Source organism: Drosophila rhopaloa, unplaced genomic scaffold (assembly GCF_018152115.1).
Source record: "Drosophila rhopaloa isolate 14029-0021.01 unplaced genomic scaffold, ASM1815211v1 contig_163, whole genome shotgun sequence".
NCBI classification, from domain to species: domain Eukaryota; kingdom Metazoa; phylum Arthropoda; class Insecta; order Diptera; family Drosophilidae; genus Drosophila; species Drosophila rhopaloa.
This window is the reverse complement of record NW_025335043.1, coordinates 9,991,498-10,018,639: the sequence shown is the minus strand read 5'-3', so window position 1 is coordinate 10,018,639 and position 27,142 is coordinate 9,991,498. Positions and strand designations below refer to the sequence as shown.

The window sequence follows — 27,142 nt, the reverse complement described above, 5'->3', positions numbered from 1 at the left end:
TATGCACAAGCCATCCCCAGATCGGTTCCAAGTCCATTTCAGAGCCAACCAAGGAGAATCTTGAGCATTATGGCTTTGCACTTTTGGTTTCATTTGGTATTTTTAAAAGCGTGACGAAAAGCGAAAAACAAATCGAATGTGAAGGTGTGTTTTGCATGCTAAACATTGCTGGATATTGATCCATCGATCGACTAAGTCTGGAAATGACCTACAAAAACTGCCGGGTTGAGTTCAGAAGTTTATAAAGCTGGGTTCTGTGCCTCAAAACATGTTTATTTCGTTTTTAGAACGTTGAGCAATCAGATCTTATCAGCTATGTACAGGAAATTAGTAAGTCTCAAGCGGTTCACCGCGGAGAAGTCGATGCAGTTGCTCAAAGATGATGAGGCCTCGCCATCGGTGGCCATTTCAGGTGGCGCTCCTCCTCCTGATCCACTTGGCATCGGCGGGTCAGATCCAGGATGCTGCCGAGGAGATCGATGTGCCGCCTGCCCATCGAGCTGCACCACCACCGCAGGCGGCTGGAGCTGCTGCACCACCGCAACCACTGGGACCACCACCACCACCTGTGGGCTCTGCACCGCCGCCGAATTATCCTTTGTTCTACCCAGCTGCGTGGCTGCCATTCGGACGCTTCAGCGCCTCCATTCCCGTCCAGGTAGTGGCTGCTTGAGGACCGCTCCTGCCACTCACCACAAAGTGGTCAAAGGACACTGTTGTCCTTCCTGTTGAATTGTTTTCCCTGTTACCGTTACTCGTCTTGTTATTGTCTTATGGTTTTGAATGAAATATATTTTTAGATACAAAATGCATAATTATTTACTCATGGTTTACGCAACTTTCAGTCGGCGATTTTAAATAGCCAACACGTGATTCTCCTACGATAAATGCTCTGTAGCAATTTTGAGAAATCTAACATTTTCCCATTTGCATTTTGTCAACGGATTATGACGCAACTCATCTGACATTTCCGCATTTTCAGTGGGCAGTCTTAGAATTTTATAGTTTGGAAATGCATCTTGTCATAGAAAATGACACTCGAAATATACCCTAAGTAAAGGAGTACTAAAAAACTTAATCTCGTGTTCATGTTTTCCGGAATTTTGACAGAAAAAATAACTACTTTTTGATATAACTTAGCCAAAATACGTCAAAAAGCCAAAGAAATGGCCGTTTTGCTTAGCTGAGAACCTAAGCTATTAATTCCAGTTGGATTTGAAAAAAATTTTTTTTTTTCATTTTTGAAATTTTTATATGTTTTCATGTTTTTTCACGAAAGTTGGTCAAAAATTAAATTTTTAAGCTGTGAACGCCAGTCTATTAGGAATTTAATAACGAATTCAACGATGTATGACATTCCAACATTGGACCATTTTTTTCCGGGGTTTTGATTAAGAAACACAAAACTCAAGTAGATTTTGCCGGATTTTGGTCATAAAAAACCTTTATTTTTGTTTAACTTAGCTAAAATACGACGCACAGCGAAATGAATACATGTTTTATGCAGCTGAGAACCTAAACATTCGATTTCAAGTTGGTTTGCAAAAATTTATTTTTTTTAAGATTTTTGCATTTTTTATAAGGGGTAACATCATCTATTTTTGGGAAAATTGGGCTAAAATTAAATTTTTAAGCTGTGAATGCCAATCGATAGGAAATTTTATAACGAATTCAACGAGGTATGACATTCCATCATTTGATTATTATTCCCAAGGGTTTAAATCAAAAAACCGAACTTAGAGTTGATTTTTTCGGGCTTTTCGGTATAAAAACAATACAGCTTCTTATGCACTTTTATGCAGAGGGTAGAATATAAAAAAATTTTGAATTTATCTATCTGTATCTATATTAATAATTGTTAATTTAATAATGTTCTGAAGACCAACCACCCTTTCTCAAAAGAATATTGTTTTAAGCTTTAGTTTGAATAGGTTTTATTTCCAGTCAGGGCTATTTTTAGTCAATTTCAAATCCATTTTGAGTCGTTGTTAATCCTTTTTACACAACAGTGGTGTAGCCAGCGGCGTATGGGTAGGCGGCATAGGGATAAGCCGAGTAGGCAGCGGCCACTGGAGCGGTGTAGGCAGCGGCAACCGGAGCGGTATAAGCGGCAGCAACAGGAGCGGTATAAGCGGCAGCAACAGGAGCGGTATATGCGGCGGCAACTGGAGCGGTGTAAGCAGCAGCAACAACTGGAGCAGCAGCAACGCCGTTGAAGTTGCGTGCGACGTACTGCGAACTGGTGGCGGTGACGACTCCTGCAGGGGCAGCTGCAACCACTGGAGCGGCAGCGAGGATGGCGGGCTTAGGCTCAGCCACAGAGGAGGCCACCAGGGCGCACAGGACAACGAGGGCGGACTGTAACAAATAGATAACCAGTTAAATCCTCTTCAGAACTCAGAGTATAGAAAACCAAAACACCTACCAGCTTGAACATATTGGTTTAGTTTGATTTGAGCTAGCAAATTGGACTATGACTTGATTCGCTGGGACATGCAACTTTTATACCCCATGGAACTCTAGGGGGATGCTTGAATTTCTGGGCACACACGGTAATCGGGCGAATGATTCTATATACCGCCTGCATGGGAATGCAGAGCGGCCTTTGAGTGCCTCAATTTGCCGTTTGGCTACGTGCCCGTCGTCCGGGGAGGTCGATCGGAATCCGAAACCGAATCTGAGTCCAAACCCAAACCCATCCATTATTTCGGGCACGTCCGCATTGTGGGCCCATAAACGTTGTCGCCGCGAAGGTAACCAGTAGCCCGATGTGATTGATATTACCAGACAAAGCTAATTGCCGATGAGTAACCTCTTATGCCAAGAGTTGGCCGGCAATCTATGCAAAGTCCCGCTCCAATCCGATTGCGATTGCGATTCCTATTGCATTGTTTCAGGGTTACGTTCCACGAATGCAATGTTTCCTTTATGCAACCGAAACCCACGCCCAGATCCTCTGTTGCCAAAATCTAATCTGTCTCACTGATGCAACGACTCAATCCTCGCCCACTGGTCAAAAAAACAGTTACGCGCCCACTCGTATCGGGAGGTCATTAAACTAAGTGGAGAGTTGCAATTGCGAGGGGGTCGACTGCTATCAGTGCGACTATAGTTAGCAGACAGCCTTTAATAAGCGTCAAGCTCAACTTACCAGCCATTCGGAAAAGAAACCAGACAGATAGAAGGGCTAAAACAGGCATTGTTATGAGCAGAGGGCGAGGCAGTAATACCCTTTACACAATCTAATATTACTTTCGTTTGCTGATTAACATCAAAACAAACTTGAGTTTCATAAGTCAAACTTCCGCAATTCAAAGGCTCATAAGTACTATTACGACACAAATAATAATCCGTATTTTAAATTATTATTTTTCGCTAATTGTTATAAAATATATTACATACAATTAACAATGTCATACAAATCCGTCTTAAGATTCTTAGTAGATTAATATGTAATCTTTAATCTTTGTTATTTTAAATTTTAAAGTTAAATGCATTTTAATCAAGAAATATGCCCCCAGTTTCTTAGCTCTTTTCTTTTATTGAGATTATTTTTACCCAGAAAAAGATTGGCAAACTTTACATTTCAGTTAATATGTAATATATCTCTTATAATAAGACTTTAAACAAAACAAAACAAAGTGCAGACCGACAATTTTTATCTTAAAACGGCGCTGGACTACTGAGAGCTCACAATCTTCGGGGAGTCAGATAAAGTCATTTAGTATATGCATTGATTGGAAGCTGGAGTGCAGTCTGCGAAATTGCAATGCCTTCAGTTTACAATGTTGATTGACGGCGAGCGGTTCGTGAAAAAAATGAATAAAAAACGAAGGATCCTCGAAACGATTTTTATCCTTATTCTAATGATAACGGGTAGCAGGGCGAATGGAGGAGATGTCCCTTTAAGATGCGATGAGTACGATTCCATGGGATTTATGGACGTGAACGAGGCTTTTTGCACAGTCACCGGATTCACGGTCACTCACAGTCAGAATATCGTGATCAAAAATATACCACCCGGCAACATGGTCAAGTTCATGAAGTTCTACGAGTCAACGCTGCTATATATGCCCTTCCATCTCTTCGAAACGTTTCCGTATCTGAAGACCCTGGACGTATCGAATACGAATATTTTGGAGCTCACTAGGAATGCGTTTAGTGCGGCCAGCAATCTGACCTACTTGAATCTGGCCTATAACAATCTGACCTCCATTCAGACATCTGTTTTCATCGGAGCTAATGTCCTGATGCGTTTGGATCTGTCCTATAATGAGATATCTTCGCTTAGTGTTAATGCTTTCTGTGGCCTGCAGACCATCAGTCAGATATTTCTCACAGGCAATCTGTTGGAGGAGCTGCACAATGATATTTTCAAGGATAATGAGTATTTGGAGAAGGTATCCTTCGAGGGCAATCGACTGACCAGCGTTCAACCGGAAGTATTTCGCAATATGAGGCGTATTAAGGAGGTGAATTTATGCAACAACCATCTGGTTTCTATCCATCCGGATACTTTTGCCGATGCTGCTAGCTTGGAGAATCTGGTGTTGTCATACAATGAGTTGAAAAGCTTCCAGTTGGCGGAGAAAAACATAGTTCATCAGCTGCACTTGGATTATAATAATCTGACGAGTTTGACCATTAATGCAACGCGATTTGTTCGCGCCAGTCATAATCAAATTTCGGAGCTGTATTTACACCAGAGTTTGCATATCGAAACGTTGGATTTAAGTGCCAACAAATTGACTAGCATATCCAACATCACAAATATCACCTACATGCTGTATCTGGATGTGTCGGATAATCCCATTGGTCCACTCAATGTCAGCACTTTTTCGCAACTCAAGAGACTCAGAGGATTGAATCTGCGAGGAACTGGCATTCGAGAGCTCATGTTTGGAATGTTTTCGAAGCAGAAGTACTTGGAGGAACTGGATCTGTCGTTTAACAACCTGACCAGCCTCAATCTGGATATGTTTGTGCCGTATTTGACGAATCTGAAAAAGTTCCTAATAGACGGCAATGGATTGACTGAGCTGCGAGGAAATCGCACGTTTTCTGACGCCTTTCCGCAACTTCAGAAATTGGGAGTTTCGAGAAACAGCTTCAACTGCTCCTATCTGCACCACCTGCTCATTCCGCCTTCGCTGCCCGAATCGGTGGTGCTGAATATCGAACCGGACTCCAATATGGAGGAGACGCCGCATATCCGAGATGTATCCTGCATCAGTCAATCCCAACAGGCGGTGAATGCCTCCTTTACCGCCGAGGAATCCCTTCTGGAGTCGCAGATCAACAAGTTGTCGAAGCAGTTGGAAATAGTCGTGTCCCATTCGAAGAACCTGGGACTTCATCTGGCCTTTATGCAGGTCTTCGCCTATGTCCTTGGAGGTCTGATCCTTGTGGGCGCGATGGCACTTGTAACTCTCAGGTACCTGAAAAATCGCCGAACTGGTCGATTCGATCGCAGCAGCATTGTCTTCCACTCCAGTGCCACAATGGAAGCTAACCTCACCCTGGGCAGTGCAGATATGTAGTATTAACACGAAACCTTAAGGCTAATGTTTGATGTAGTGCAGCAACAAAATTTTAAAGAGCATCCCTAAAATGTTTAAAATGATTTATAATGTACAAAAGTTTGCCTCAAAAATTTTCAACAATTTAATTAAAAACTAATAACCAATAAAACAAAAATATTTCCCATAGATTGTAAAATAAATAAGTGAAAAAATCTCAAATATAAAACATATATATAAGAAGTAATATTTACTTATAATGTAGTTCTTGCTTCCAAAGATCTTTAAATAAACTTCATACATTTTTTTGTATTTTAATAATGAACAAAGTACGGACTTGTATGCATATAGAAGATACACAATGCGAAACGCGGAAAAGAAATTGATAACGTACCAGTCGGGGAAGTGGAGAAATACTTGCACCAGAAAATTCACTTCCTGTATTCATTTGAGTTCTGATAACTAAGGGATATAAGCCCTTGAAAAAACAAAAGAGAGATCAGAAGAGAAAACAATAATAATGTTTCCTTGTAGAAATAAAACATCCAATCGAAATTAGAACTGCTTTTTTGATCACAATCATTTTTAAGCTGCTTGGGATTAGAAAGTCATTTTTAAGTCATTCAAAACAGTTTCTTTTTTTTTGGTTCCTGAAATTAAACTTTATAACAAATAAGTAATGCTTTTGTTCAATTTCAATAATTCTTTTATTATTTTCTTTATTTCGGTTTTGGTTGTCCTTTTGTATCCAGTAAAGCCTTGATGGTCCTTTCTACTTCTTCAGGAGCAGAGGAGCGGTGTAGGGAGCAGCCACATAGGGAGATGCAACATAAGGAGACGCCACGTAGGGAGAAGCCACATAGGGAGAGGCCACGTAGGGGGATGCCACGTAGGGAGCCGCGAAGTTTCCGTGGTATTCCCGGCTGTAGACAGCAGCCGCCGGAGCAGCAGCCACCAGAGGAGCGGAGTAGGCCAGAGGAGCCACGATTCCGGGCTTGCCAGCCACGCAGGCAATCAGAGCGAAGAGGGCGACGGCGAAGAACTTGAACATCTTGGGAGGATTGACTTGTTTTGATTTGCTGACAAACGAAACTGATGACAACTGCCGGATGAACGCGACTTTTTATACCCGAACCACCGCCCAGAATTAGCCTTGGCACTTAAGCTTGGTAGTTGTATTTCTTGGCCCACCATTTAATTAGCCAAAGTACTCGTACTCGAACTCATACCTAAAAGCGTTCGCTGAAGCCAACTGCGAATGTTACGTGACCGGCCTAAGCAACATAATTTAGTTTTTCGGCCGGAGACCTTGCAAGGTCGCTAGGCATTCGGTGGCGCATTGTGGGGCTATAAAAGCCACGACTCTGTACAGTTTCAGACATCAGTTGCATTTGTTCAATCCGACAAGTAAAACCAAATAAACCAATCCTCCCAAGATGTTCAAGTTCTTCGCCGTCGCCCTCTTCGCCCTGATTGCCTGCGTGGCTGGCAAGCCCGGAATCGTGGCTCCTCTGGCCTACTCCGCCCCCTACGTGGCCTCTCCGTACGTGGCGTCTCCGTATGTGGCATCTCCCTACGTGGCGTCTCCGTACTCCGCTGCCTATGCCGCCCCTACACTGCCGCCTACACCGCCTCGTACGCCGCTCCCTACACCGCCGCCTACGCTTCCCCGTACGCCGCCGCCTACACCGCTCCCCTCCTCCTGAAGAAGTAGATTCCCGAGGGAACCGTCAACATCCCAGGAAACCAGATGGACACTCGCAATGAAATTTGAATAAAACTCGCAAACAAACGAACTCATTTGTTTTTAAATCAGTAAACAAAAAGGGGTTGTATTCAGTGGCAGAAGTGGGGGCTTTAAAAACATCAGCAACAGGCATTCTAGAAAAAATGGGTATTTCATAAATAAAAGGGGTATAATAACAATAATGGTTGTCTCAACATTTATTAGTCTCTGTGACTTATTTAAAGAAAAATATCATATTAATTTGATTTTTTTTTCATTAAATCGGGTAATTTTTATACTTCTTACTTTACCTTACATTTTTGAATAATCGATTCGCCATCTAAATTGATTAATAATATACAGACATCATTTGTTTTGTGTAAATACATAACATTTTTGTCATAAAATGATATTTCTCATGAAAGGTAAATGATATATTTGACCTGCGTAATGCTACCAATTCAAATTTAAGTCATTCCCAAATGTCAGTGTAAATATATTTAGCTGTTTTGAACAAAAAACCACCACAACCGCAAGCTAATTGAACTCAGTGAACTGAGTGACAAGAGAAAAGGTTACAAACTAATAATAATTAGAGATAATTATCCGTGGCCCGTACACATGTTGTCAGGCGTGCTGCCATTTGCCATCCGGATACAACACACAGCGTTTAGACAATGCAACGTGCGGAGTTTAAAATTAGATACCTGGCGTATACGTAATCAGGGGCAAATCACAAACAGAACCAAACCGATTCGAACAATGGGCTTGCATTTATTTCGTATTGCATTATATAAAATTCAGTTTAATTTTAATTATAATGTCATGACCCCCGCCCAGAAGTATGCTATCATTTTTGTATTGATTTGGCCAATCGGTGTGTTAACCCTTAGTCCATGCATTGTAGTTGACCAGACTCCGAGTCTTACTGAAACCGATGCTATTGAACACCTGCAAGTTGGCTGACCAGCCCAAGGTGAATGAAATATTTCCAAAGGGGTCAAGAACCAACTTGTGTTTCACGGGCTTCTGTTTCTGGTGATTCTTTTTGCCATTACTCTGCAGTTGATTGAACGCACTGTACAGTGAAGTCGGTGGATTCTGCACAAACTGTTGCACGCCAATAATAAATTTGTGGACTTCACCGAAAAAATCATTTGGTGTGTATACTTTGGCGGGATCTTTAATAAATTGAATGGTTTCAATTGGTTCTTGAAATAGAGGTTCTTGGCTTAACTCCAAACTTCGGGGTACTTGAGTTGGTAGGAGGATGTACATCGGTTGACTCCTTTCCGCATTCGTTAAAATTAACCATGTGAAAATAATCTGTTCAAAGAAACAAAAATTTAGGGTAAAATATAAAAACATATTTGGCTTAGTTTTTAGATTTGATAAATAAATATTTTAACACGCGTAAAAAGAAAAGAAAACTTGTTTATTCAATTTACTTTAAATTTCTTTTGCAAAGATTTTTCGATTATTTTCTTTGTTCTTAATACAAAAAAAAATTATAATTTTCCAGCTTAAAATTTTGTTAAAATTACAAATGAGATAATAAATTTTAGCTGCTATCATAATAATAAATTCGCTTTTAAATGGGCTCTAAATTTTGATAATAGTTTCTTGTTTGCCCGACTTTTCCTGAGTGTACTTACAGCCAACATTTCTCAAGTAAGTCAGAACGATAACTAAGGCGCGGTAAGATAGCAACGGAGGCTTAAATAGCCCCTAGGATGGAGTCCCCCAACTCCCCAATTAAGCAAATTATGACACATAAATTTGAAACCAATTTTAGAACTTTATTCAAGGCATGTCCGTCAAAGAGTACGCTAAACTTCAGGGAATAGCTTCGGGCGACAGGTGATCTGCCGGCTGCTCGAGGACGCCCATTTGTGAGACGCCTTCTCCTAGATCCAGCCATAGCCATGACCATGACCAAGACCATGACCATGACCATGTCCATATCCACCGTAGCCGATGGGGTGCACAACGCTGTGCGAGGTGGTCCATATGGGCTGGTGGATCACCCGCACCGAGGGCAGACTGTGGTACGAGCTGGTCAGGATGGGCGACGAATGGAGCAGGCCAGGAGCGGCACAGCTCAAAGCCAGGCAGAAGGCGAGGAAAACGAACTGGAAGTGGAAGTTAGTCACTTAATTAACTCCTTTCAACTTGAGGCTGGGATATCCTTACCAGCTTGAACATTTTGAAAGGGTTTTGATTACTGAAGAACTGCTTGAACTCGTTGAGAAGCTGCCAAAAGATGGTTTGATGGCTGGCTGAACGCGTTGCGGGTTTATATAACGCGGCCCAGAAGGCAAGAAGGCAAGAAGCCCCAGCAATCGCTCGACCTTGGTCCGATACACAAGACCCTAAAAGTCTCTTTGAAATCTTAGCGGACGCGGAGTGCTCATATTTCCCAGCTCAAGAGCTCACTTGAGTGACTGACTTCGGTTTGCAGTTGCCCACCCACCGAAACTTGCAACACAAATGCGATTGTGATATTGGCAAATACGCACCGCAGAGGTCCAAAATAAAATATCAGCTCAGACTGCGCAATTTATCCGGTGAAAAACAAATCAACAACCCGCAAAAATACAAAAACATTCACTAGAATTATACATAATACGAAAAATAAACAATAAACTCATTTAATTGATTTCGGCGTGGGTGTTTGTTTTCATTGGTTCCAAGACAAAAGAAAACTTTTTCATTTTTCCCGCAGCACCCACACTGACCTTGAAAGCCTCCCCACAGAAGGCGGGAAAATTCCGGAAGTGCGTCTCAATACCGGACGCACTTAATTGTTTATTTTGGGCCAAGAGCGAGACCCAAACCAAATCGAAGGAAGTAAACAAACAGCAAAGAGATGCGAACATTTGCGACTTAGCAAAGATTGAGGAGAAGGAAGTACACTCAGAGCAATGGCATTTAGAGGTACAACTTTCTCTGGTTATCTACTTTAATTTATTCTGATGTATATTTAAGAAATGTTCGAATTGCGAGCAGTGATTTTGGAATTTAAAGAGTTATTTTTATACCCTTGCAGAGGGTATTACAATTTGAATTAAAGTTTGAAAAGTTTGAAACGCTGTGAAGGAGACATTTTCTAGTCCCTCAGTTTTAAGCCAATCTGCTTGAAACTTTCCAAAAAGTTGTCTTTTTATTGCATGCAGTATATAAGTCGGAACGAGCCTGATCGGGCCACTATATCATATAGCTCCCGTGGGAACAATCGAAAAAAAAAATTTTAAAGTATAACTGTTATTATTAATTTTGTTGTGTTCTTTGGGATTTGGCAATATTTAAATACTATTGGATTACGGTTTTAATTAAATTAAAATCGGATATCTATTTTATTAAGCTCCCATTGAAAAATCTAAAAATTAAAAAAATAAAAATGAAAAACAAATCTGAATTCAGTTGGTAAAGAAGATCAACGCATTCCATATATGTACATTAGGGCGGACCAAATTTTATTGAACATTTATAGGCCATTCTCTCAATTAGTTAAGAGTATACCAAAATATATTTTTTGGAAAACATGTGTTTTAGGGTCTGCAAATTGACAAAGCACTCACTTATAAAATGTATCACTGATCAAATAATTTGTTAAATGTGGAATTCGATACGTACAAGTAATTTTTATGGAAACATTGCTTCTAAAACAATAAAAAAATTTTTATTTGATAACTAGTATATAATATAAGAAAAATTTGGTTCTGGGGCTGAGTAAAAACTGCTCTCAATTTATTTATTTATAATTAATCTTTAATCACAGTGCTCCATATGAACTTGAGTACACGTAATAAAATTCCAAATTCCCCCTAATGACGAAATTTTGATAAGCGATCGAAAGCGAGCGTTATCGCTAACACAATCCTACAAATGTAAGAAACTAGCTATAGATACATATATTAAATCGGTTAGCTGAAAATCAATAAAAAAAATATAATACAATAAAAATACATTGTAAATATATATGATTACAAATTGTAAGTTTTATTGACGGAATCAAACTATTGACACTCTCTTATTTAATTGTGTTAAATAGTGTTAATTATTCCGACATTTCAACTGTATTCAAGATTCCCTATTTTTTAATAGTCTTAAACTTCTCGTCGTAAATGAAAAAACAGTTTCGGACAAAATGCGGTACCTTCTAGTACTCATCCTTTGCGGGATTGGCGGACTTACAAAATTCACAGAGGGACAGGTGAGCTTATTTGCTTATTCGTTTCCATGTTCACAAAGAGTAAATTATTTTTCTGTAATTTATGACAGCGTCTCAACAATTTTGACTTTGGCCCTGACTTGGGCAGCATGAATAGAAACGAAAAAAAAAAATTAATAGACCTGATAAGAGACTCTTCTTCAAAATATGACGAGATGAAACGGCTACAAGATGAAATGAGGGAGAAAATGTTTTTCAGAGTGATAATAGGTGAAAAGGCGTACCATATTGAAAATGATGAACGACTTACTTGGTCAGAAGCTTGGGATAAATGTACCAGCTATGAGGATACTTACCTAGTTAGTCTAAAAAATGAACAGGAATGGAGCGCTTTAAAGGAACACTTGGATTCGCAAAGAAGTTATTTTCTGGATATCAAAACCTCTAATTTAGAAAAAGAAACTTTCCTTAAATGGGAATCGGGCACACCAGATATACTGAATTCAACTGAGGAATGCGTGGAGTTGCAATCAGGAAACCACTTTATGAATAAAGTGAGCTGCTCTAACAAAAAAAATTATATATGCGAATTTAAATTGACTGCAGAGGAAAAAAAAACACAAGAAACGATTACAAATTATAATAATTGGGTAGAAGATGAATCAAAAAAAAAATTCTAAATGGCTGATGTTCAAAGTAATACTTTTTATAGTATTTGTAATAGCATACGTTTTACAGTTAGCAAATTCAGATTCTTAAAAACATTTTTTTAAATTAAAGTTTTGTATCGCTCAAAATTGTTGTTCTTAAATTTTTTTAAAAGAATTATGTGTTCAGGAAAAAAATACAATAAATACCCTATGCAACTTTTTGAAATATTTTGAATAAATTTGATACAATTTGTAATGTCCATATTTACTGTCTCACTCTCACTCGCAATTGTAAAGGGCAAGAACGACATTTGCAGCATTTTCCCCAAATTCATTTGACATTGCATTGTGTACCTTTTTCTATGGGAAAATCCTTAGCAAGCCGGCAACCAAGTGAATTTTGACGAAATACTAAGGAATCCAATGAAGCGCCAAGGATAATGGAAGGACTTCGAAGAACGCGATGAACAGCTGCTGACCGCACCATTAATTTTGTCATTTTGCAAACAAGTCGCTGTAAAAGATAAGTCGCGCCAGGTACGAAACTTAAGTCACTGAAGCGTAAGATACACACAACAGCAACAGGACAAAGATGCTGCGAGGCAAGTGGAGCAGTATGAAGATTTACAACAGGAAGGAATAAAGGAGCAGCATTAAGAAGTACCAGCAAAGGATAATTTTCCAAATAAGAGACATTCGATAAAATTCCATAGAAAACCTTAATCTGTCAAATGAGAACATTTTAACTAGTTTAATTTGTTTAACTTACATTTAAAGCAAGTAAACAACTTTTATGTTTTTTAACATTCATTAGTAGCGGGTAATTGAAGTGTAATTTTAATGAAAAGGTTCAACATTTTGTATAATGATTTCATATTTGGAGTTCTTTTCTCAACAAAGCAAGAACAAAACTGTCAACCTTTTAAAAAATGCATATTTTTGGTTAAATCTAGCTTAATTTTAATGACAGGTATTTATACAGCTTTTTTAATAATTGAATTCTTAATTTTATTTCTTTATAATATTTTTGCGTTAGTAAGAAAAATATGTTTGATTCACCAAACTATTTTTATTTTATTATAGAATCAAATTAAAATATAGCTACTTTACATTTTTAATATACTCCAAATCTGAGAATAGGATTTATTGACAAGACTAAATTTTAGGTAAAGGCTTTTGACTTTTTTGAGTGCAGGGAAGGCTTTGGTGCGAAATAGTAGGAGTTGGCTAGAGTACTCCATGGTAAGAACCCAAGCGGCATTGCTGGATTCACTGTCTTGTCAGAGGACTCACGACCATCCGATTCGCATCTGGGTTCTGAGTGGCAGGAACGAGTTCCGCTGGCAATTGCAATTGCAACTGGCCCATTCAAAAAGAGTTAAGGGCTTCTTTCATTTGCCGACTGCCGTCCAAATGCCTTTGACCTTGGCCACCAGCCAAAGTGAAGGTCCGATTGAGAGTGGGCAGCTATAAAAGGCGGGATCGGCCAGAAATGGGTATTCAGTTGGATAGGTGATCTCCAGTGAACTGCAACAAGAGAAATGAAGCTGGTGAGATCGCAAAACCATTCCCTTCCAACTATTTGTGTGTATTTCATTCTTTTCTATCCACAACCAGCTAATCTTCGCCTGTTTACTTGGTCTGGCTTTTGGCCACGAGGTGTACTACTATACCCCGACTTATGGGTATTACCCCGGCACTTTTGCCAGGACATCGCCTGTTCTACCCTTGGCCTATTCCCGATTGATTGCCCCGGCAGCCGCCGAATCGCATCTTTATCACAGCGTTGAGACACCCAATTCATTCCAGCAGCAATATCGCAGCGAATACAAGCCCCTGACCTATGAGTATCTCTACTAAATGGTGGAGAGCATCAAACCTTCGTAGGGGAACATTTCGGGCATTGTAAACAAGTGAAATTTGAATAAAGTTCGACCACTCATAATCGAAGCAGTTCAACACTGGATAACCCCTATTGTATGGAGCTGTCTGTGAAAACCACTTTCCTACTTCCCCCAATAACCAAGTGACCTGGCTCAACTCTTGAACTCATTCAGCCTCCTATTGTTCAGATATAAAGCCCCGACAATGGCTGGCTATATCGAATAACCCCGTCCTTGCTTTCAGTTATTCACCTATGCTCCGGGAGGCTTGTCTAAATTTACACAAATCTCAAATTGGCAACAAATCACGACTCGTGTTGTACGTCACTGGAGCAAAAAGAAGCCGTAGTGCAATGTGACTGAATGGAAAGCTGTGTGAAAGTACGTCCCCACAGATTGCTACCACAATTTTTGCACTTTGCTGCGTGCGTTGCAGATTTTAAAAGGAACTCCAGAACGTGACTTGAGGCTGTCACATGGCACCCACCATTGGGACATACGCAAATCCATGGGACGGAAACCAAATCCTAATCGAATCACCCACATTAATTAACATTTGATTGCTCGATGGCGACTGATACTCTGTAGGCATTTTCGTAGGCTGATAATGAACACCTAAACAGCTTTGACGACATTTCTATGTCCTTGGAACATAAGCTTATCATTTTTGTCGACCACTATAAATAAACAATTATTTAATTACATTTGCATTTAATTACAGCAGAAATAGTTAACTCATAAGGGATGTCTTATTATTTGATAATATGTTTGTTGTTTCGGAAAGACTTATTTAATCTTCTCAGGTTTTCTTTTACAAATTATTGTATATATTTAATATAACAAATTCAAATTTAATTAATATATAATCATAATGTTCGTTTGTATTGAAGAAAAATGGCAGAAAATGTCTAATAATTTTTACTTCGCAAAGAGACATTTTAACCACATGTTAAATTCATACTGAAAATAAACTAATCCTTTAAACAATAATAAACTTAAAAGCACACCGTTTTCGACACACCTAAAACCAAGAAAGATATTTTGCTTATATTATATTATAATATATTATATTATATTATAATATATATTTTGCCTTTACGTTTTTACGTAAATTTACGTTTGTTAATAAATTACCATCGCTTAAAAAGTATTTTATTTCCGATTGCCGACAAAGATACCTTCTTGCCATATAGCATAATCTCAAAATAATTACAGCGTATTTCCCTGGTGATCAATAGAAATGATGGATGATTACGAAACCAGACTGAGCTCGTGTTCATTATGCAAAGCTAATTAGAAGGTACTCGTGTGGTCAACTGAAACCGCTGATTGGGTGGAATGCCGGGGGAAGGTGGCAACGATATCTGTTTACTGGTGCCCATCATCCGCCAGGATTTCCAGACAGGAAAACCTGTTTCTGCAGGGTGAGCCCAAGGAGCACTGGTGGAATATAATCAGCATCTGCATCGGCAACTGGAAGTTCAAGGTTTTACAATGTCCAATTAATGGCTAAAGAAATCGCAGTCCATGGCGGGTAAATCTATTCGAACAACCAACTTACATTGCACAGCAGAAAAAGAAACACATAAAAAAATACGTTACATTATGGTCATTATTCTTCATAGTTTTTTAAAGGCGATTTAACTTTTAAACTTTCCATCACAAAGGTTGATTTTAAGGATATATATTATAATATAATATTAGTTTTTGGTAACTGGAAAATCTTTAAAATAAAATTTTTAGCTGTCTTTATAACTTGCTACTTTTTTTTGGCATGCTGCTGGCAAAATAATGAAGAGAATTTAGAACGGGCTGCAGGGAGTGGACCCCCAGCAAGTTGTTTACCCAATGTTAAAACAGGCTTTGGGTTCTGGGGCCCCCAACCTGCGATATAAAAGGTCTTTGGGAATGCAAAGAGGAGCTCAAAGTGAAAACGACACTGGACGACGTAGTTGGCAGGCTGTAGAGAAAATGCGCAATTATCTTTGGGTAGGCAGCCTTACTACCTTTCCTCAAGATTCCAATCCTCACCCAAGGTCGACCATCTACTCCCGTTGCAGTTAGCAGTGCTCCTGGTGGTGGCCACCACCTGCGCCAACTCCAAGCCCCTGGTCTCCTTCGGTGTCGGCTATCATCAGCCCTATTTGGGACCCCAGCCAGGACCCTACTACTACGGAGGTCCTTATCAGGGAGGCAGCTACTACCACAACGGACCGGGTCCCTATGGATACCCCTATCCGTATGCCAATCGCTATGGTGCCCTCGATGTCGGAATCGGTGCCCTGTCGCTTTCCTCATTTCTGCTTTGATTGCGAGTAAAAGCCAAAAGCCACAGCAAATAAATGCGAAAATCATACAAAAGTCTTTTCACTATTTTCCTCGGCACGCACTGTTAAGCCTTATTTTCATGTCCAGGTCAGGTTGATATATGTAAATATTGTGGGAGGTGGACTTCGAATAGAGTACGTGACATATCGGAGGCTCTGGTGACCCAGTGACTGAATTTCTGGATTTTAGTTTTCCTATCACAAAGCCCTGTAATTAGTTTTCACAGAGGGCTCTCAATGTGGGAGTTTTAATTTATGTTAGAGCCTTAAACGCAATATTCAGAATTATTAACAGCTTATAGGCTATTCGTATTTAAGCCAGAGTATTTTAAGCTGCGACCTTTTCGATTTGCCGATTATGCTAATCTCCTCGGCGGTGTCTTTTTTATTTATAGCTATTGTATCTTCAGGGGGCTCTGCATAACCGAAATGCGTTTGCAAAACGTGCAAACTCACCTTGAGTCTCTACAAGATTCTTCCTGTAAGGCTTAGCCACTAGCAGGACTTAAATGAGCTCATCTGGCCATCATCTCATCCTTACTCCTTCTTGGCGACTCGTGACTCGTGACTCTGGACACACGGGGATATGCTTGAGACACGGCACTAGCCACAACCTGTCTTAAGTTAAGTAATAAAATGTGCGACTAACTTTTTCATGTGAAGGTGTCAAGCGGGCCACACTGAACGAAAAAGCGAATAATTTACAAAATATTGAGTCTTGAGTTTTAAAGTTAAAATTTAAAAAAGTGTAAGTACTTTTATTTGTAATATTATTTATTTAGAATAGCTCAGTAATAATGTTATGGAAAAGAAGATTAGTTAATTCTATAACCCAATATTAAAAAATATTAAGGAAATCTTTTTTTCCCATTGTTTTTCATTTAATAAATTACAAAAAGTTATTTTGTCTAACTTTAAAATATAACTTTTAATTTATTGGAAAGTTCTCCTATGAAAATCTTTAATATTCTTGTATACGTTAAATCCTTAAAGGTTTAAAAAACAAAATTAAAAGTAAATTTGATGAAAAATGTTGAGACTATAAAATTCATCCTTGAATAATTTAAATTCTTTGATTGTAAGTATTAAATACATGATTTATCCTTAAGGAATTTATTAACAACTTGAGCAAGATAAATTTGTAGAAAACAAATAAGACTAAGTAAAATTGAAAACATTTTTGTTTATAAACAATACATAATAATCAACTATCAGGCGACCAGTAAATTCTGGTTAAAAAGCCAATCTCTGACGGCTTTTGCTATGTTTTCGAGCCCTTTTTCCTAGGCAGTCTTCTTCCCTAGTTAACTACCATTTTCTAATAGTGTTCACCAGGAACCCCGTCGCACGGGTGAATGACGTGCACGGATCACGTTCCCAATCACGCACAACAATGCTAAAAACTCAAAAGTGCAACCAGCGACGCCCAAAGTGTTGTTAGCTGGCTTTGTTGGCCCGGCCCAAAGGGGAAGCATCAGCAGTCACGTTGAGTGGAAAAGCCCAGAGCGAGCAACAGGTTTCTCGTCCCCAAACCGACTGGGAGAACTCCTTCGTGGCAGCGCCGTGTGTCCTTCTCGACGGCACACTGGCCACTGATTGCCGAGGCGGGTGTGTGTCAGTATGGCAGGCGAACTGGGATCGGGAACCCGAAGCAGTGTGGAAATGTCCTCGTGGGGGCGAAGGTTAGGATGCGAAGCTGCCACGACATTGAGCAGCTGTATAAAAGCGGGTGCCAAACGCCTGCCACTGGTAGTCTTCATCGAGACTTCAGCGGTTCGCGTTAGCCAGAAACCAGTTAAATTGGAAAATAAAAATTGAAAGCCAGAACTCGCTTCTCAAAGAGAACTGAAACATACTGTGCCAGTGCCAGAAAGTGAAGTTACAAAATCCAACAAATAATAAAAACACAAACTTTTGCCATGGATACTCTGTCACCCAACAATGGCTCCAAGTCGAGCTCCAGCGGCAGTTCGGCGGCCAGTTCCTCAATGGATCTGGGCAAGCAGCAGCAGAAGGAGAAGGTGCATCGCCATCCCAGGAATGGGCCCAAGAAACTATCACGCTCCCGGAGTTTGCTGCAGCTGCTCAGCAGGCACTTGGGCAGGCATTTCCACCATCAAAACCAACAGAACGAGACGGTCTACAGCAGCCAGGACGATATCAGGAGCAGCTCCACGGATTCGTTCAGTTTGAGCTACGAGCGGGGCAGCCACGAGTGTCCCATAAATGGTTCTTCGCTGGACTTGGAACACACTTCCCGGACTTCGAGCGCCTCGGCCTGCTCCAGATATTCACCCGGACTGGATTACTACGATCAGCAGGGACACATCTATGTGGAGGCCGTCTACAGACCGGGCAGCGCCATGGAGCAACTGCATCCGCAGCTGCACTTCGAGGAGGACACCAGCGAGGAGGGCAGCAGCAATGAGGCGGAGGACGAAGTGGAGCTGGGCAACGATGAGAATGAGAATAGCAAGCCGAGATCCGCTTCCGCCGCATCAGCCAAGTCGCCGAGACTGCATCTCAGCCGGATTTCCATCTCCTCCTCGGTGAGCCGCATGCTGCAGCACTTCTCCAGTCCCACGGGCAATGCCTCGATGCGCTCCTTGTCCTGCAGCAGCACTCCCCTGCGGCAGCCCAAGAAATCCCTGTCGCCGAACAACTCGAACAGCAGCAGCAGTAGCAGCCACTCCGCATCCAGCTCCAAGTCGTCCGGTGCTCCGGCTGCCAAGAAGGACAAGAAGCAGCAGAGCATCCTGCGGCCGCCAGTCCAGTACGTCTACATGAAGGGCATGTCGGGGCTTTATTCCCGAGTACCCAGTTATGCGGTCTGCTATCCCTACACCCTGCAGCATATGTACTAAGCAAAAAAGAAAAACCAAAAAAATAAGGGAGTAATACGAGAAAGCTGCAAGCTGGTTGGGGGTCTTGAACAATATACTTAGGAATTTCTAGTGATGTACGAGTAGTGCCTGAAAAAACCGAGATTTGAGTAGAGAAAAGCGAAACATGGGGGTTTACAACAAAATGAGCAGCAAACATATTTTATAAATGTGTCAAAGCTGAGTTCGCAAACACCCTGCGAACTGGGCCCAATATGTGTACCTAAAACCAAGCCCCGAAAATCAAAAAAAAACCTATCAATGTGCTACGATATACACCTTAGATGATCTAATTGTCTTGGGCTAATTTAGGGACTTTCAGTATACAAACGAAACTTAATTAAATTAGCTTAACGTAAAACAAAATGTTATTTAGAAGCCCTCACATATCTTTCGAAAGTAGCTCTTAAAAATACAATTTTGGAGTCCTTAAGTTGAACCGTAAAAGTATACTTTAAATGATAAACCCATTTTTGCACTTTTGAACTAGTTTATATTATACTTTGCACTGATTTCAATGACTATTCAAACCAAAACCAAATTTGACGAATTTATACAAAGAAAAAGAGAAAACCTATAAATTCTTTAAGAACACACTAATAGAGGAACATTTTACAATAATTCACATTCCAATAAAACGAAATTTTTTTAAAACAAACCAATTATTCTGAATAATTAAATATCATGATGAAATGTAAATGGTATAGTAGATGATAATGAAAAACTTAGCGAAAATGTTTAGAGCCTATATATTTTTAGATCCTAACTGAACAGAGATAATCTACCACTTAAGTCTAGCTGTCAATAAAATAAAATATACATGACTATAAAAAAAACCGATTTTAATTGCATTCAAGGTGAAGGGAGAACAAAGGGAATGAACCGAATTTCACTGGCCAAGGAGATTCGATTCGTAACGGTTTAGCGAAAGCTTAAGGACACCGTTAACGTAGACAAAAGCTCTTGCCGAAGATGAGAGAGGGAGAGAGAGTGGGGAAAGAGAGCCTGCGAAAGAGAGCACATCCTCCACGTGGCCTCCTTTTGTTTGGGTAACAGTCTGCGGCACTCTGTTCCCTGGGAACAGAGACACTTTGGTGCTGCCGATGATGTAGGCAAAGTCCTCAAAATCAAGTTTCCGAAGGACTCGACCTTATAGTTTTGACATACTGGCGCATATCCGTGTGACGTTAATCGACACCGCTGCACTTGGCGGGCGTGACAAACGAAAACGTTTAAAATTTGATGACACCTCAATTATTAAGGTTCCTCAAACCGAGGACGCCAAAGGTCCCATGCCCAAGCAATCATTTCGAGGTCATTGTATCTTTGAACACCCTTTTTTATAATAGCAACCCATAATAAACAAGCCTCAAGCTCAAAGGGTTGGATATCCTTGGCACAGTTTGTCCTAAAAAATCAAATTAAAATGCATGATTTATCCGCAAACAAACAAAAGCCTTTAACCCAAACAACTTTCTGTAAACAAAGGGATACAGATTCATTTGTCATCCGAATAGTTTTATGACGCAGTAAGGAAATGAATTTCATATATTTGGATTATTTTATTCGGAATAAAATTGCGTTTTAATAAATACATACCAGGAATGCGAATGGGATATGGTTGTGGATTTTGCTTCTAGTAGTTCCGAGAAAGAAGGTCAGAGTCAAAGATAACATACATACGTTCTAGGAATCCTGCATAATAAGTATTTTGCTATAACAAAATACTATCAAAAAACCAATTTAATTAAATTAAGAAAAAATATTCAAGAGCAGTTCTTAAAAAAAGGAAAAATTAAAAAAAAATGTACAGGCCAAATATTTTTTGAAGTAAAAATAAATATTCATTAAACAATAATAATCTCATGAAATCAAGTGTGCCATATGCCCACAAAAACAATTCAATAAACATTTAACAAGAATTACTATAAGTTTTCAAAGTCTATTTGAAATTCTGTGTCAATTTCTGGCAGGACAACAGATAAGCTCATTCATTAATCTGTTGACAAACTTGATTAAGTCGAAATGAGTTAATGCGCCGCTAAATGGATGCGACAAGCGCTTAACAAGTCTGCGACAATGGATCCCCAACTCCCGACTCATCGCATTCCAAATTGAATTCCGAGTTGTGTCATTTTGGCCAAAACAAAATCACTGGCCGCTCTGACGTCAGTGGGTGTCAACAATTGCGCCTCTAATTAGATGTTAATGGTGGAGTGGGTAAATCCTTACGCCGTCGACACCTCCTGATTCCTAGCTTTTAATACCCCCCATCTTTCGGGACTTCGTGCCATCCCATTTTATCATCTCAAAGTCAAAAACAAAGGACTTCATTAAGCCTCCTCCGTCTTAGCTTGTCTTAAAATGCGTTCACACAAAATTGGTATTCGACTTTATTTATAGCGCATTAAAATCAATTTTGGGCGCAATTAAATAAAAACCAACAACAACAAAGGACCAACAGGGGACCAGGCAATCCGAATCTATTTTTGACCCTCCACTTAAGTTAGGTGAAATTTTGATAAAGTATTGCTTTTGGGCCAAGCCCCTTGGTTTCTTAAGTACATTGCCTATAGCCCTTGAATACTGTCGTTGTCAAGGATATTTTTAGGCAAATCAAGCACAGGTCTCGCAAAAGTAAGCACCACCGACAGCCCTTCAGTGCTATTTTCGACAATAGCAAATTAAATCAACCAAGAAAGTCAAACGGAACAAAGTGAAATGAAAACGTCTGGCTGATTAATAATTTATAGCTCTGTGGGGCGAAAAAGGAAAACAATTAAAGGCAGTAGAACTCTGTTTCGAATAACAGATGCCTAATACCTCGTTTGATGGGTTATGCAGTATTAATTTATTTTATTTTAATCTTTAAAAATAAATTAGCATCCTGATTTTTAAATAACAGCCTATACACCGTCATAAACATAGCATGTAATAACTGTTTAATTTTACTATATTAACTTTATGATTCAAAAATTACAGTACAGAAATTTATACAATTTGGCTAAGATCCCTAAACTAAAAATTTGTAGTTTTCATATTGAAAATAAATAATTAAATGATGCTTACTGACTAAATTATTAGAAACATATTTGGTTAACTTCACACCTAAAATAGGCTTACGAAAATGTTACAAATAATATTGTTAATGGTTTACAATCTTTTCCTTTATCTTATTATTATTTTGCTCTTTCGGGATTGTTAAATAAATAGTTCTTCTCGAAAGTTTCTCGAATGCACTATACCCCCGATTAAATACCGGGTACATGGCCATCAAGAGGTAGCTGGAACTCAATCCCCGACTGCGTGCATTGACACCACCTGGCGGCCAGCGGCGCAAGCTGCAGAGGAAAATTGACGGTGCAAACAAAAAACAAAACAAACCAACAGCGGTAAACAAAATTCGCTTCCCGTTTTATTATTAGGCAACAATGCAGGAACAAAGGATGTGCAAGGGGGCAGGGGCAGGGTGTAGCGGGTACTTTGCAGAGGCGCCCGCTCTCTCTAAATCTCTCTCTCTGCGCTCTTTTACGCTCTCGTCAAAGGACACTTTGCAGAGTGCCGGGCGAGGCTATAAAAGCCAGCGGCTTCCGATTTGCCGACTCACAAGCGGCAGGACAACGTGCCCAGTCGGTTCTCTCTCACTCTCGCTGGATGAACGAAAGGTAAACAGTGGACAAAGACACCGGCTAGCATAACAAAGGAAGCGGAGAGCAGTTGACCGGAAGCGGAAGTGCAGACATTTGCAGTGTCCTCACAAACAAGGAAATTACTCATACGCACCAGTAAAATTACGCATACGCACGGTTGGCTGAAGCGGAAGCCAAAAGTTAACTCACTGCACTCTTAATAAGGAAATTACGCATACGCACGGGTGCCAGCTGCGTGGTAATACAAAAATTACTCATACGCCGGAGTGGCCTTAAATGCGATAGGTGGTTGCCTAACAAAAAAACAAAGCAAACAAAATGGGTACCCCGCATGTCTGCTTCGCCGATGAGCAGCAGCACTTGCAACACAAGACCGCCAGCAATGGCAGCCTGAACAACAACAACAATACCAGCAGCGGCGGCGGCAGTGGCAGCGGTAGCCAGTCGAAACTGGAGGTGGGCTACAACAACACCCCCTCGCCGGGCGGCAGCCTCAGCGTTTCGCCCACACCCCGCTACGAACGCAATCTGGGCTTCTTTCGGCAGCTGAGCCGCCGCTTCGGCCTGAGGTCGCAGGATGACCTAGTTCAGTCGGATGACGCAGCCAGCGTTGCAACATCCAGAGGAGTCGGCATCGCAGTGGCCGGGGTCACGACGCTCCAAGAGGAGGACGCGCACAGTTCATCGACCGACTCGTGCTCCTCGGGGCGTGGCCTCAACGCTCACCAGTCGCGACTGGAGCTGATGTCCATGTCGTGTGCCTCCAGCGAGACGAGCAGCACCCTGGACATCGAGGAGCAGCAGGAGCAACTGCAGCAACAGCAACAGCAGCAGCAGGCACAACAGCCATTGCAATCGAAGAGGAAGCCGATTAGCCGGGCAAGTTTCTCGCGTCTGCACCGCCGCTCCACCTCCTCGCTGCGTCGCGCCTTCGAGAGCCTTTCGCTGACCTCGCGTTCGCTGTCCTGCAGCGGCCCCTCCCCCCTCCGCCGCCGCCGCCACCCCCATCTGCATTGCCCCTCAAGTCGGCTCTCAAATCCGCCTCGAATGTGGAGCTGCACAGGCAGCAGCAGCAGCAGCAACATCAACACCATCACCACCAGTCAGCTGGCAGGTCATCATCATCGAGCTGCAGTTTGGCGTCCAAAAGCAAGGTGAAGCCGCCGCCGCAAAGGATCCTGCGGCAGCCCGTCTCCTACACATATCTCAAAGGGATGTCCGGCCTGCCGACGCAGCGGGTGCCGCGCAGCTCCGTCTGCTGTCAGTATGCCAGGCGCTAAGGATCTCCAACTAAGTCGTTTATCACCCAAGATAGCCAGGATTCAGCACTGAGAAAAAAGAAAGAGTAAGCGCAGTATCAGCATCCAATAATCAGCTAATTGAGCAATCACCTTTACTCAAGTATCCTTTTTTCCAATTATAATTCATAGGGTAAAAACATTTTTTAATACAAAAACAAAGTAAGCATATAAATTTATTTAATAAAGGTAACACATTAAGAACAATTTTAAGATTAAAAAAAAATAATTTGATTATTTTGCACTAAAATATTCTGTTGATAAATTCATATGCTTGGTTTTTAATATTACTTATTTAAATTAGCTTACTATACCAATATTAATTCTAGTTCATACTTTACTTTTAGACAACAACAAACATAGTTTTCTGAGGTTTTTAATGTTTCCATTATTTTTATTCAAAGTAGAATATTTAAAAAAATTGTAATTATAAGATCCAAAAATCCTTACAATAAGTTTAGAAAGCCTTTAAGGAAATGCCATTATTAGCAAAGGCTTACAAAATTACTAACCCCTTCAAATCATTATCAACCATTCAACTGCCCTACCCTTTTCCCTGAAATTCATTTCAAAATCTGTGATACAACAATCGTAACCCTAACCCCAACCCCAACCTCAGCCCTCCCATAAATTATTTCCTATTCAAGTCCATCATATCCGAAAGTCTTCAACAAAACATTGGCAGAATTGGTAAAGATCTAACAAACTTACATGATAAAGTTTTATAAAAATTTAAATAACTTTTGCACCTAATATATAAATTAAATCGTAGATGCGTAGAATTTGTCAGATATAGAGCCTATATACACACATTTGTCACCGCTTTGATTTTAGATCAAGATCATTACACGCATACCAAAGACTGTAAACGCAAAACAAAATTGAGATGAAATTAAGAAGTTTGATTGAATCGATTGGAAAAGTTACCATAGATTTCCTTTTTGTATAAATTCTTATACAATTCGTGCCTTTATCAAAAAGTCAAAGCAAAAGAGATTCACATAATAAACATTTGTTCCAAGAGAAATCACTTAAGAAGAATATATAATAAGTTTAAGTAAATTTCCTTTTAAATGTTAAATGGGATCAAAATTTGTCAAGCATTTATCTATGTTTCGCAATCCTAAGAGAATCAGCCCAAAAATCTCCTAAGAAACTTAAATTATTTACTTTAAGACTCTTTATTCAAATAAATCTAATTTGCCAAAAAGAATTAACACATTCCAAGAAAAATATAATAAACCAGCACTCCAGTAAGTAGAGTTCAGATGTAGATGATATATAGCAAGTCTAACAAAGCCGCGAAACTGACTTAAAAGTATTCAACATATACATTACTTTAGCCGTTATAGACATTTACAGTTTATAGAGAAAAATATTAAAGAAAATGCAAACCAAGGCCTAACTATATATATATATATAAATGCAAACGCATTGAATCGCAAGCCAAAGCAATAAAAGTTGAAGGATTATACAGAACAATATCAGCATTAATATACACATATATACAGCAGCATCTACTTATTAATAACTATTTACCTAAGCAGCAGCAAAAGCAGCAATGAATTGTAATCATCTGAAAGGCCCATAGCCACAAAGCAAAGAGAGTTCAATAAAAGTGAAATAATTTACACCAAAACTAAAGTATTTTTATTTGGGCTTCGAACTTCTACTTCATTGAAAGCCACTCAGACTTCAGTCCTTCAAATGGTTCCATCTTTCATTTCATAATATCATAATTTGTATAGCAGCTTCAGTATTCAGCCATCATAATTATCTTTTCCATGTAAACGAAACTTACGCCCTCATATACTGTTTACATTATATCTACTTCATCTTCTGGTGACACCAATCGAAAAGTTTTTCCATAAAAAAGTTGGCCAAAAATAGCTACAAATCAATGATGATGATTATGTAGAAACTGCAATTAGGAAAGTCTGGCATGGAAGGCGAGTCCCCAACGCTCGGGTGAACCTCCTATAATGGCCCTAACATCGAACCAATCCTCAACCCGTCGCCATCGAATAATATGTGTTGTGTCCAAGGAAAGTAGGTCAACGATTGAATTGCCATTAGGATTTCTCTGTTGCTCTGTTGCTCCGTCGCTACTCGTATTCGGTTGTCAAGACGCTGTATATCTTGACGGGGGTTTCATATTGAATTTATAATGAGTCTGAGGATGTCTGAAGGCGTTTGATTAATACGCTTCCAACCGAATTGGCAGACAATAAATATCGAATAACCCGAGCTCCAACCGCACCACACTGACAGTTTGATTTGACATCGGATCGGGAATGAGTTTGAATTTTGCATTTGATTGATTTGTGGCTGAGCGACAGATTTCAAATTAATAGCGGATTCCCGCTGGGAAATTGAAACCCAACAATCATCATAAAAATCCATTTGTTTGGCAAATCAAATTAACGAAATTAGCAGGAATATCAAGCATAAAGTGGTGGAGGCCGCTGGGAGATTGGCATTGTTTTTCCCCCATGCCGATTTAATGGCCCATCGACGTTTCTGCCGCTAAATGGCCGACACAGTCACGCACTCGATGGTCCTGCTGATTTGTTGTGGCCCAACAACAAATTACTGCGCGGCCAACACCGCACTCACACACTCAATCACTTAGGCGTCCTTCGTGACGTGACCGAAAAGTTGATGAAAAATGTCAGAATCTAAATATTTTCGCAACACATCCCATATCAGAAAAAATTGGCATACTCACTAGTCTGGGAGCTAAAAATATCCTTTGACCTAATTCTCGTTGACAGTCGACAAATGTAGGGGCATTAAAGTGAGATGAAAAGATACGCAACCAATTGTGGGACGACTATGGGGCGTATGTGTGATTTTTACAGCTGTGATTGTTGCTCATACGAAGCGTTGGCCGCTCTTTGCTTCGCATTTGCCATTTAAGTTGAAATTGCAAATGCTCGTAACAATAAAGTGAGCATCTCCAGCAGGCAGATGCCGCAGTCACGTAATCATTTTGACAGCATTCAGGACTAGTTCCCTCCTCGCATCCTCTGC

At 40.2% G+C, this 27,142-nt stretch overlaps 11 protein-coding genes across 11 annotated transcripts; 7 read left to right on the top strand and 4 right to left on the bottom strand.

The window, feature by feature from the left end:
- The first annotated feature begins 315 nt into the window (after positions 1 to 315).
- On the top strand, positions 316 to 673 carry LOC108052959 (transcription factor HES-1). The gene is made up of 2 exons (XM_017135519.2): positions 316 to 330; positions 413 to 673. The coding sequence occupies exons 1-2, from the start codon at positions 316 to 318 to the stop codon at positions 671 to 673; spliced, it is 276 nt and encodes a 91-aa protein (XP_016991008.2).
- Positions 674 to 1,917: 1,244 nt separating this feature from the next.
- Positions 1,918 to 2,463, bottom strand: LOC108052956 (vitelline membrane protein Vm26Ab). The gene is made up of 2 exons (XM_017135516.2): positions 2,426 to 2,463; positions 1,918 to 2,358 (listed from the first exon to the last, which is right to left on the bottom strand). The coding sequence occupies exons 1-2, from the start codon at positions 2,435 to 2,437 to the stop codon at positions 1,999 to 2,001; spliced, it is 372 nt and encodes a 123-aa protein (XP_016991005.1). The 5' UTR covers positions 2,438 to 2,463; the 3' UTR covers positions 1,918 to 1,998.
- Positions 2,464 to 3,806: 1,343 nt separating this feature from the next.
- LOC108052951 (toll-like receptor 3) lies at positions 3,807 to 5,579 on the top strand. The gene has a single exon (XM_044457769.1). It carries the CDS (start codon positions 3,819 to 3,821, stop codon positions 5,538 to 5,540), a length of 1,722 nt encoding a protein of 573 aa, XP_044313704.1. The 5' UTR covers positions 3,807 to 3,818; the 3' UTR covers positions 5,541 to 5,579.
- Positions 5,580 to 6,253: 674 nt separating this feature from the next.
- On the bottom strand, positions 6,254 to 6,601 carry LOC108036947. The gene has a single exon (XM_017113359.2). It carries the CDS (start codon positions 6,568 to 6,570, stop codon positions 6,292 to 6,294), a length of 279 nt encoding a protein of 92 aa, XP_016968848.1. The 5' UTR covers positions 6,571 to 6,601; the 3' UTR covers positions 6,254 to 6,291.
- A 313-nt stretch (positions 6,602 to 6,914) lies between these two features.
- Positions 6,915 to 7,315, top strand: LOC108052955. The gene is given in 2 exon segments (XM_017135515.2): positions 6,915 to 7,126; positions 7,129 to 7,315. Coding segments are annotated over 2 exon segments (276 nt in total). The 5' UTR covers positions 6,915 to 6,955; the 3' UTR covers positions 7,234 to 7,315.
- Positions 7,316 to 8,127: 812 nt separating this feature from the next.
- On the bottom strand, positions 8,128 to 8,909 carry LOC108036948. Its single transcript, XM_017113360.2, has 2 exons — positions 8,901 to 8,909; positions 8,128 to 8,571 (listed from the first exon to the last, which is right to left on the bottom strand). The coding sequence occupies exons 1-2, from the start codon at positions 8,907 to 8,909 to the stop codon at positions 8,128 to 8,130; spliced, it is 453 nt and encodes a 150-aa protein (XP_016968849.2).
- A 114-nt stretch (positions 8,910 to 9,023) lies between these two features.
- LOC108036949 (kininogen-1) lies at positions 9,024 to 9,669 on the bottom strand. Its single transcript, XM_017113361.2, has 2 exons — positions 9,439 to 9,669; positions 9,024 to 9,377 (listed from the first exon to the last, which is right to left on the bottom strand). Exons 1-2 carry the CDS (start codon positions 9,448 to 9,450, stop codon positions 9,153 to 9,155), a joined length of 237 nt encoding a protein of 78 aa, XP_016968850.2. The 5' UTR covers positions 9,451 to 9,669; the 3' UTR covers positions 9,024 to 9,152.
- Positions 9,670 to 13,610: 3,941 nt separating this feature from the next.
- On the top strand, positions 13,611 to 13,929 carry LOC108052960. Its single transcript, XM_017135520.2, has 2 exons — positions 13,611 to 13,619; positions 13,687 to 13,929. Exons 1-2 carry the CDS (start codon positions 13,611 to 13,613, stop codon positions 13,927 to 13,929), a joined length of 252 nt encoding a protein of 83 aa, XP_016991009.2.
- Positions 13,930 to 15,923: 1,994 nt separating this feature from the next.
- LOC108036950 lies at positions 15,924 to 16,261 on the top strand. Its single transcript, XM_017113362.1, has 2 exons — positions 15,924 to 15,941; positions 16,013 to 16,261. The coding sequence occupies exons 1-2, from the start codon at positions 15,924 to 15,926 to the stop codon at positions 16,259 to 16,261; spliced, it is 267 nt and encodes an 88-aa protein (XP_016968851.1).
- A 1,937-nt stretch (positions 16,262 to 18,198) lies between these two features.
- Positions 18,199 to 19,143, top strand: LOC108036952. The gene has a single exon (XM_017113363.2). It carries the CDS (start codon positions 18,199 to 18,201, stop codon positions 19,141 to 19,143), a length of 945 nt encoding a protein of 314 aa, XP_016968852.2.
- Positions 19,144 to 23,129: 3,986 nt separating this feature from the next.
- Positions 23,130 to 24,264, top strand: LOC108052953 (myb-like protein AA). Its single transcript, XM_017135513.2, is given in 2 exon segments — positions 23,130 to 23,787; positions 23,790 to 24,264. Coding segments are annotated over 2 exon segments (960 nt in total). The 3' UTR covers positions 24,092 to 24,264.
- Positions 24,265 to 27,142: the final 2,878 nt, after the last annotated feature.

Excerpts from the sequence above, each read along its gene's own strand:
- LOC108052951 (XM_044457769.1), top strand. The coding sequence starts at position 3,819 with ATGAATAAAAAACGAAGGATCCTCGAAACGATTTTTATCCTTATTCTA.
- LOC108036947 (XM_017113359.2), bottom strand. The coding sequence starts at position 6,570 with ATGTTCAAGTTCTTCGCCGTCGCCCTCTTCGCTCTGATTGCCTGCGTG.
- LOC108036952 (XM_017113363.2), top strand. The coding sequence starts at position 18,199 with ATGGATACTCTGTCACCCAACAATGGCTCCAAGTCGAGCTCCAGCGGC.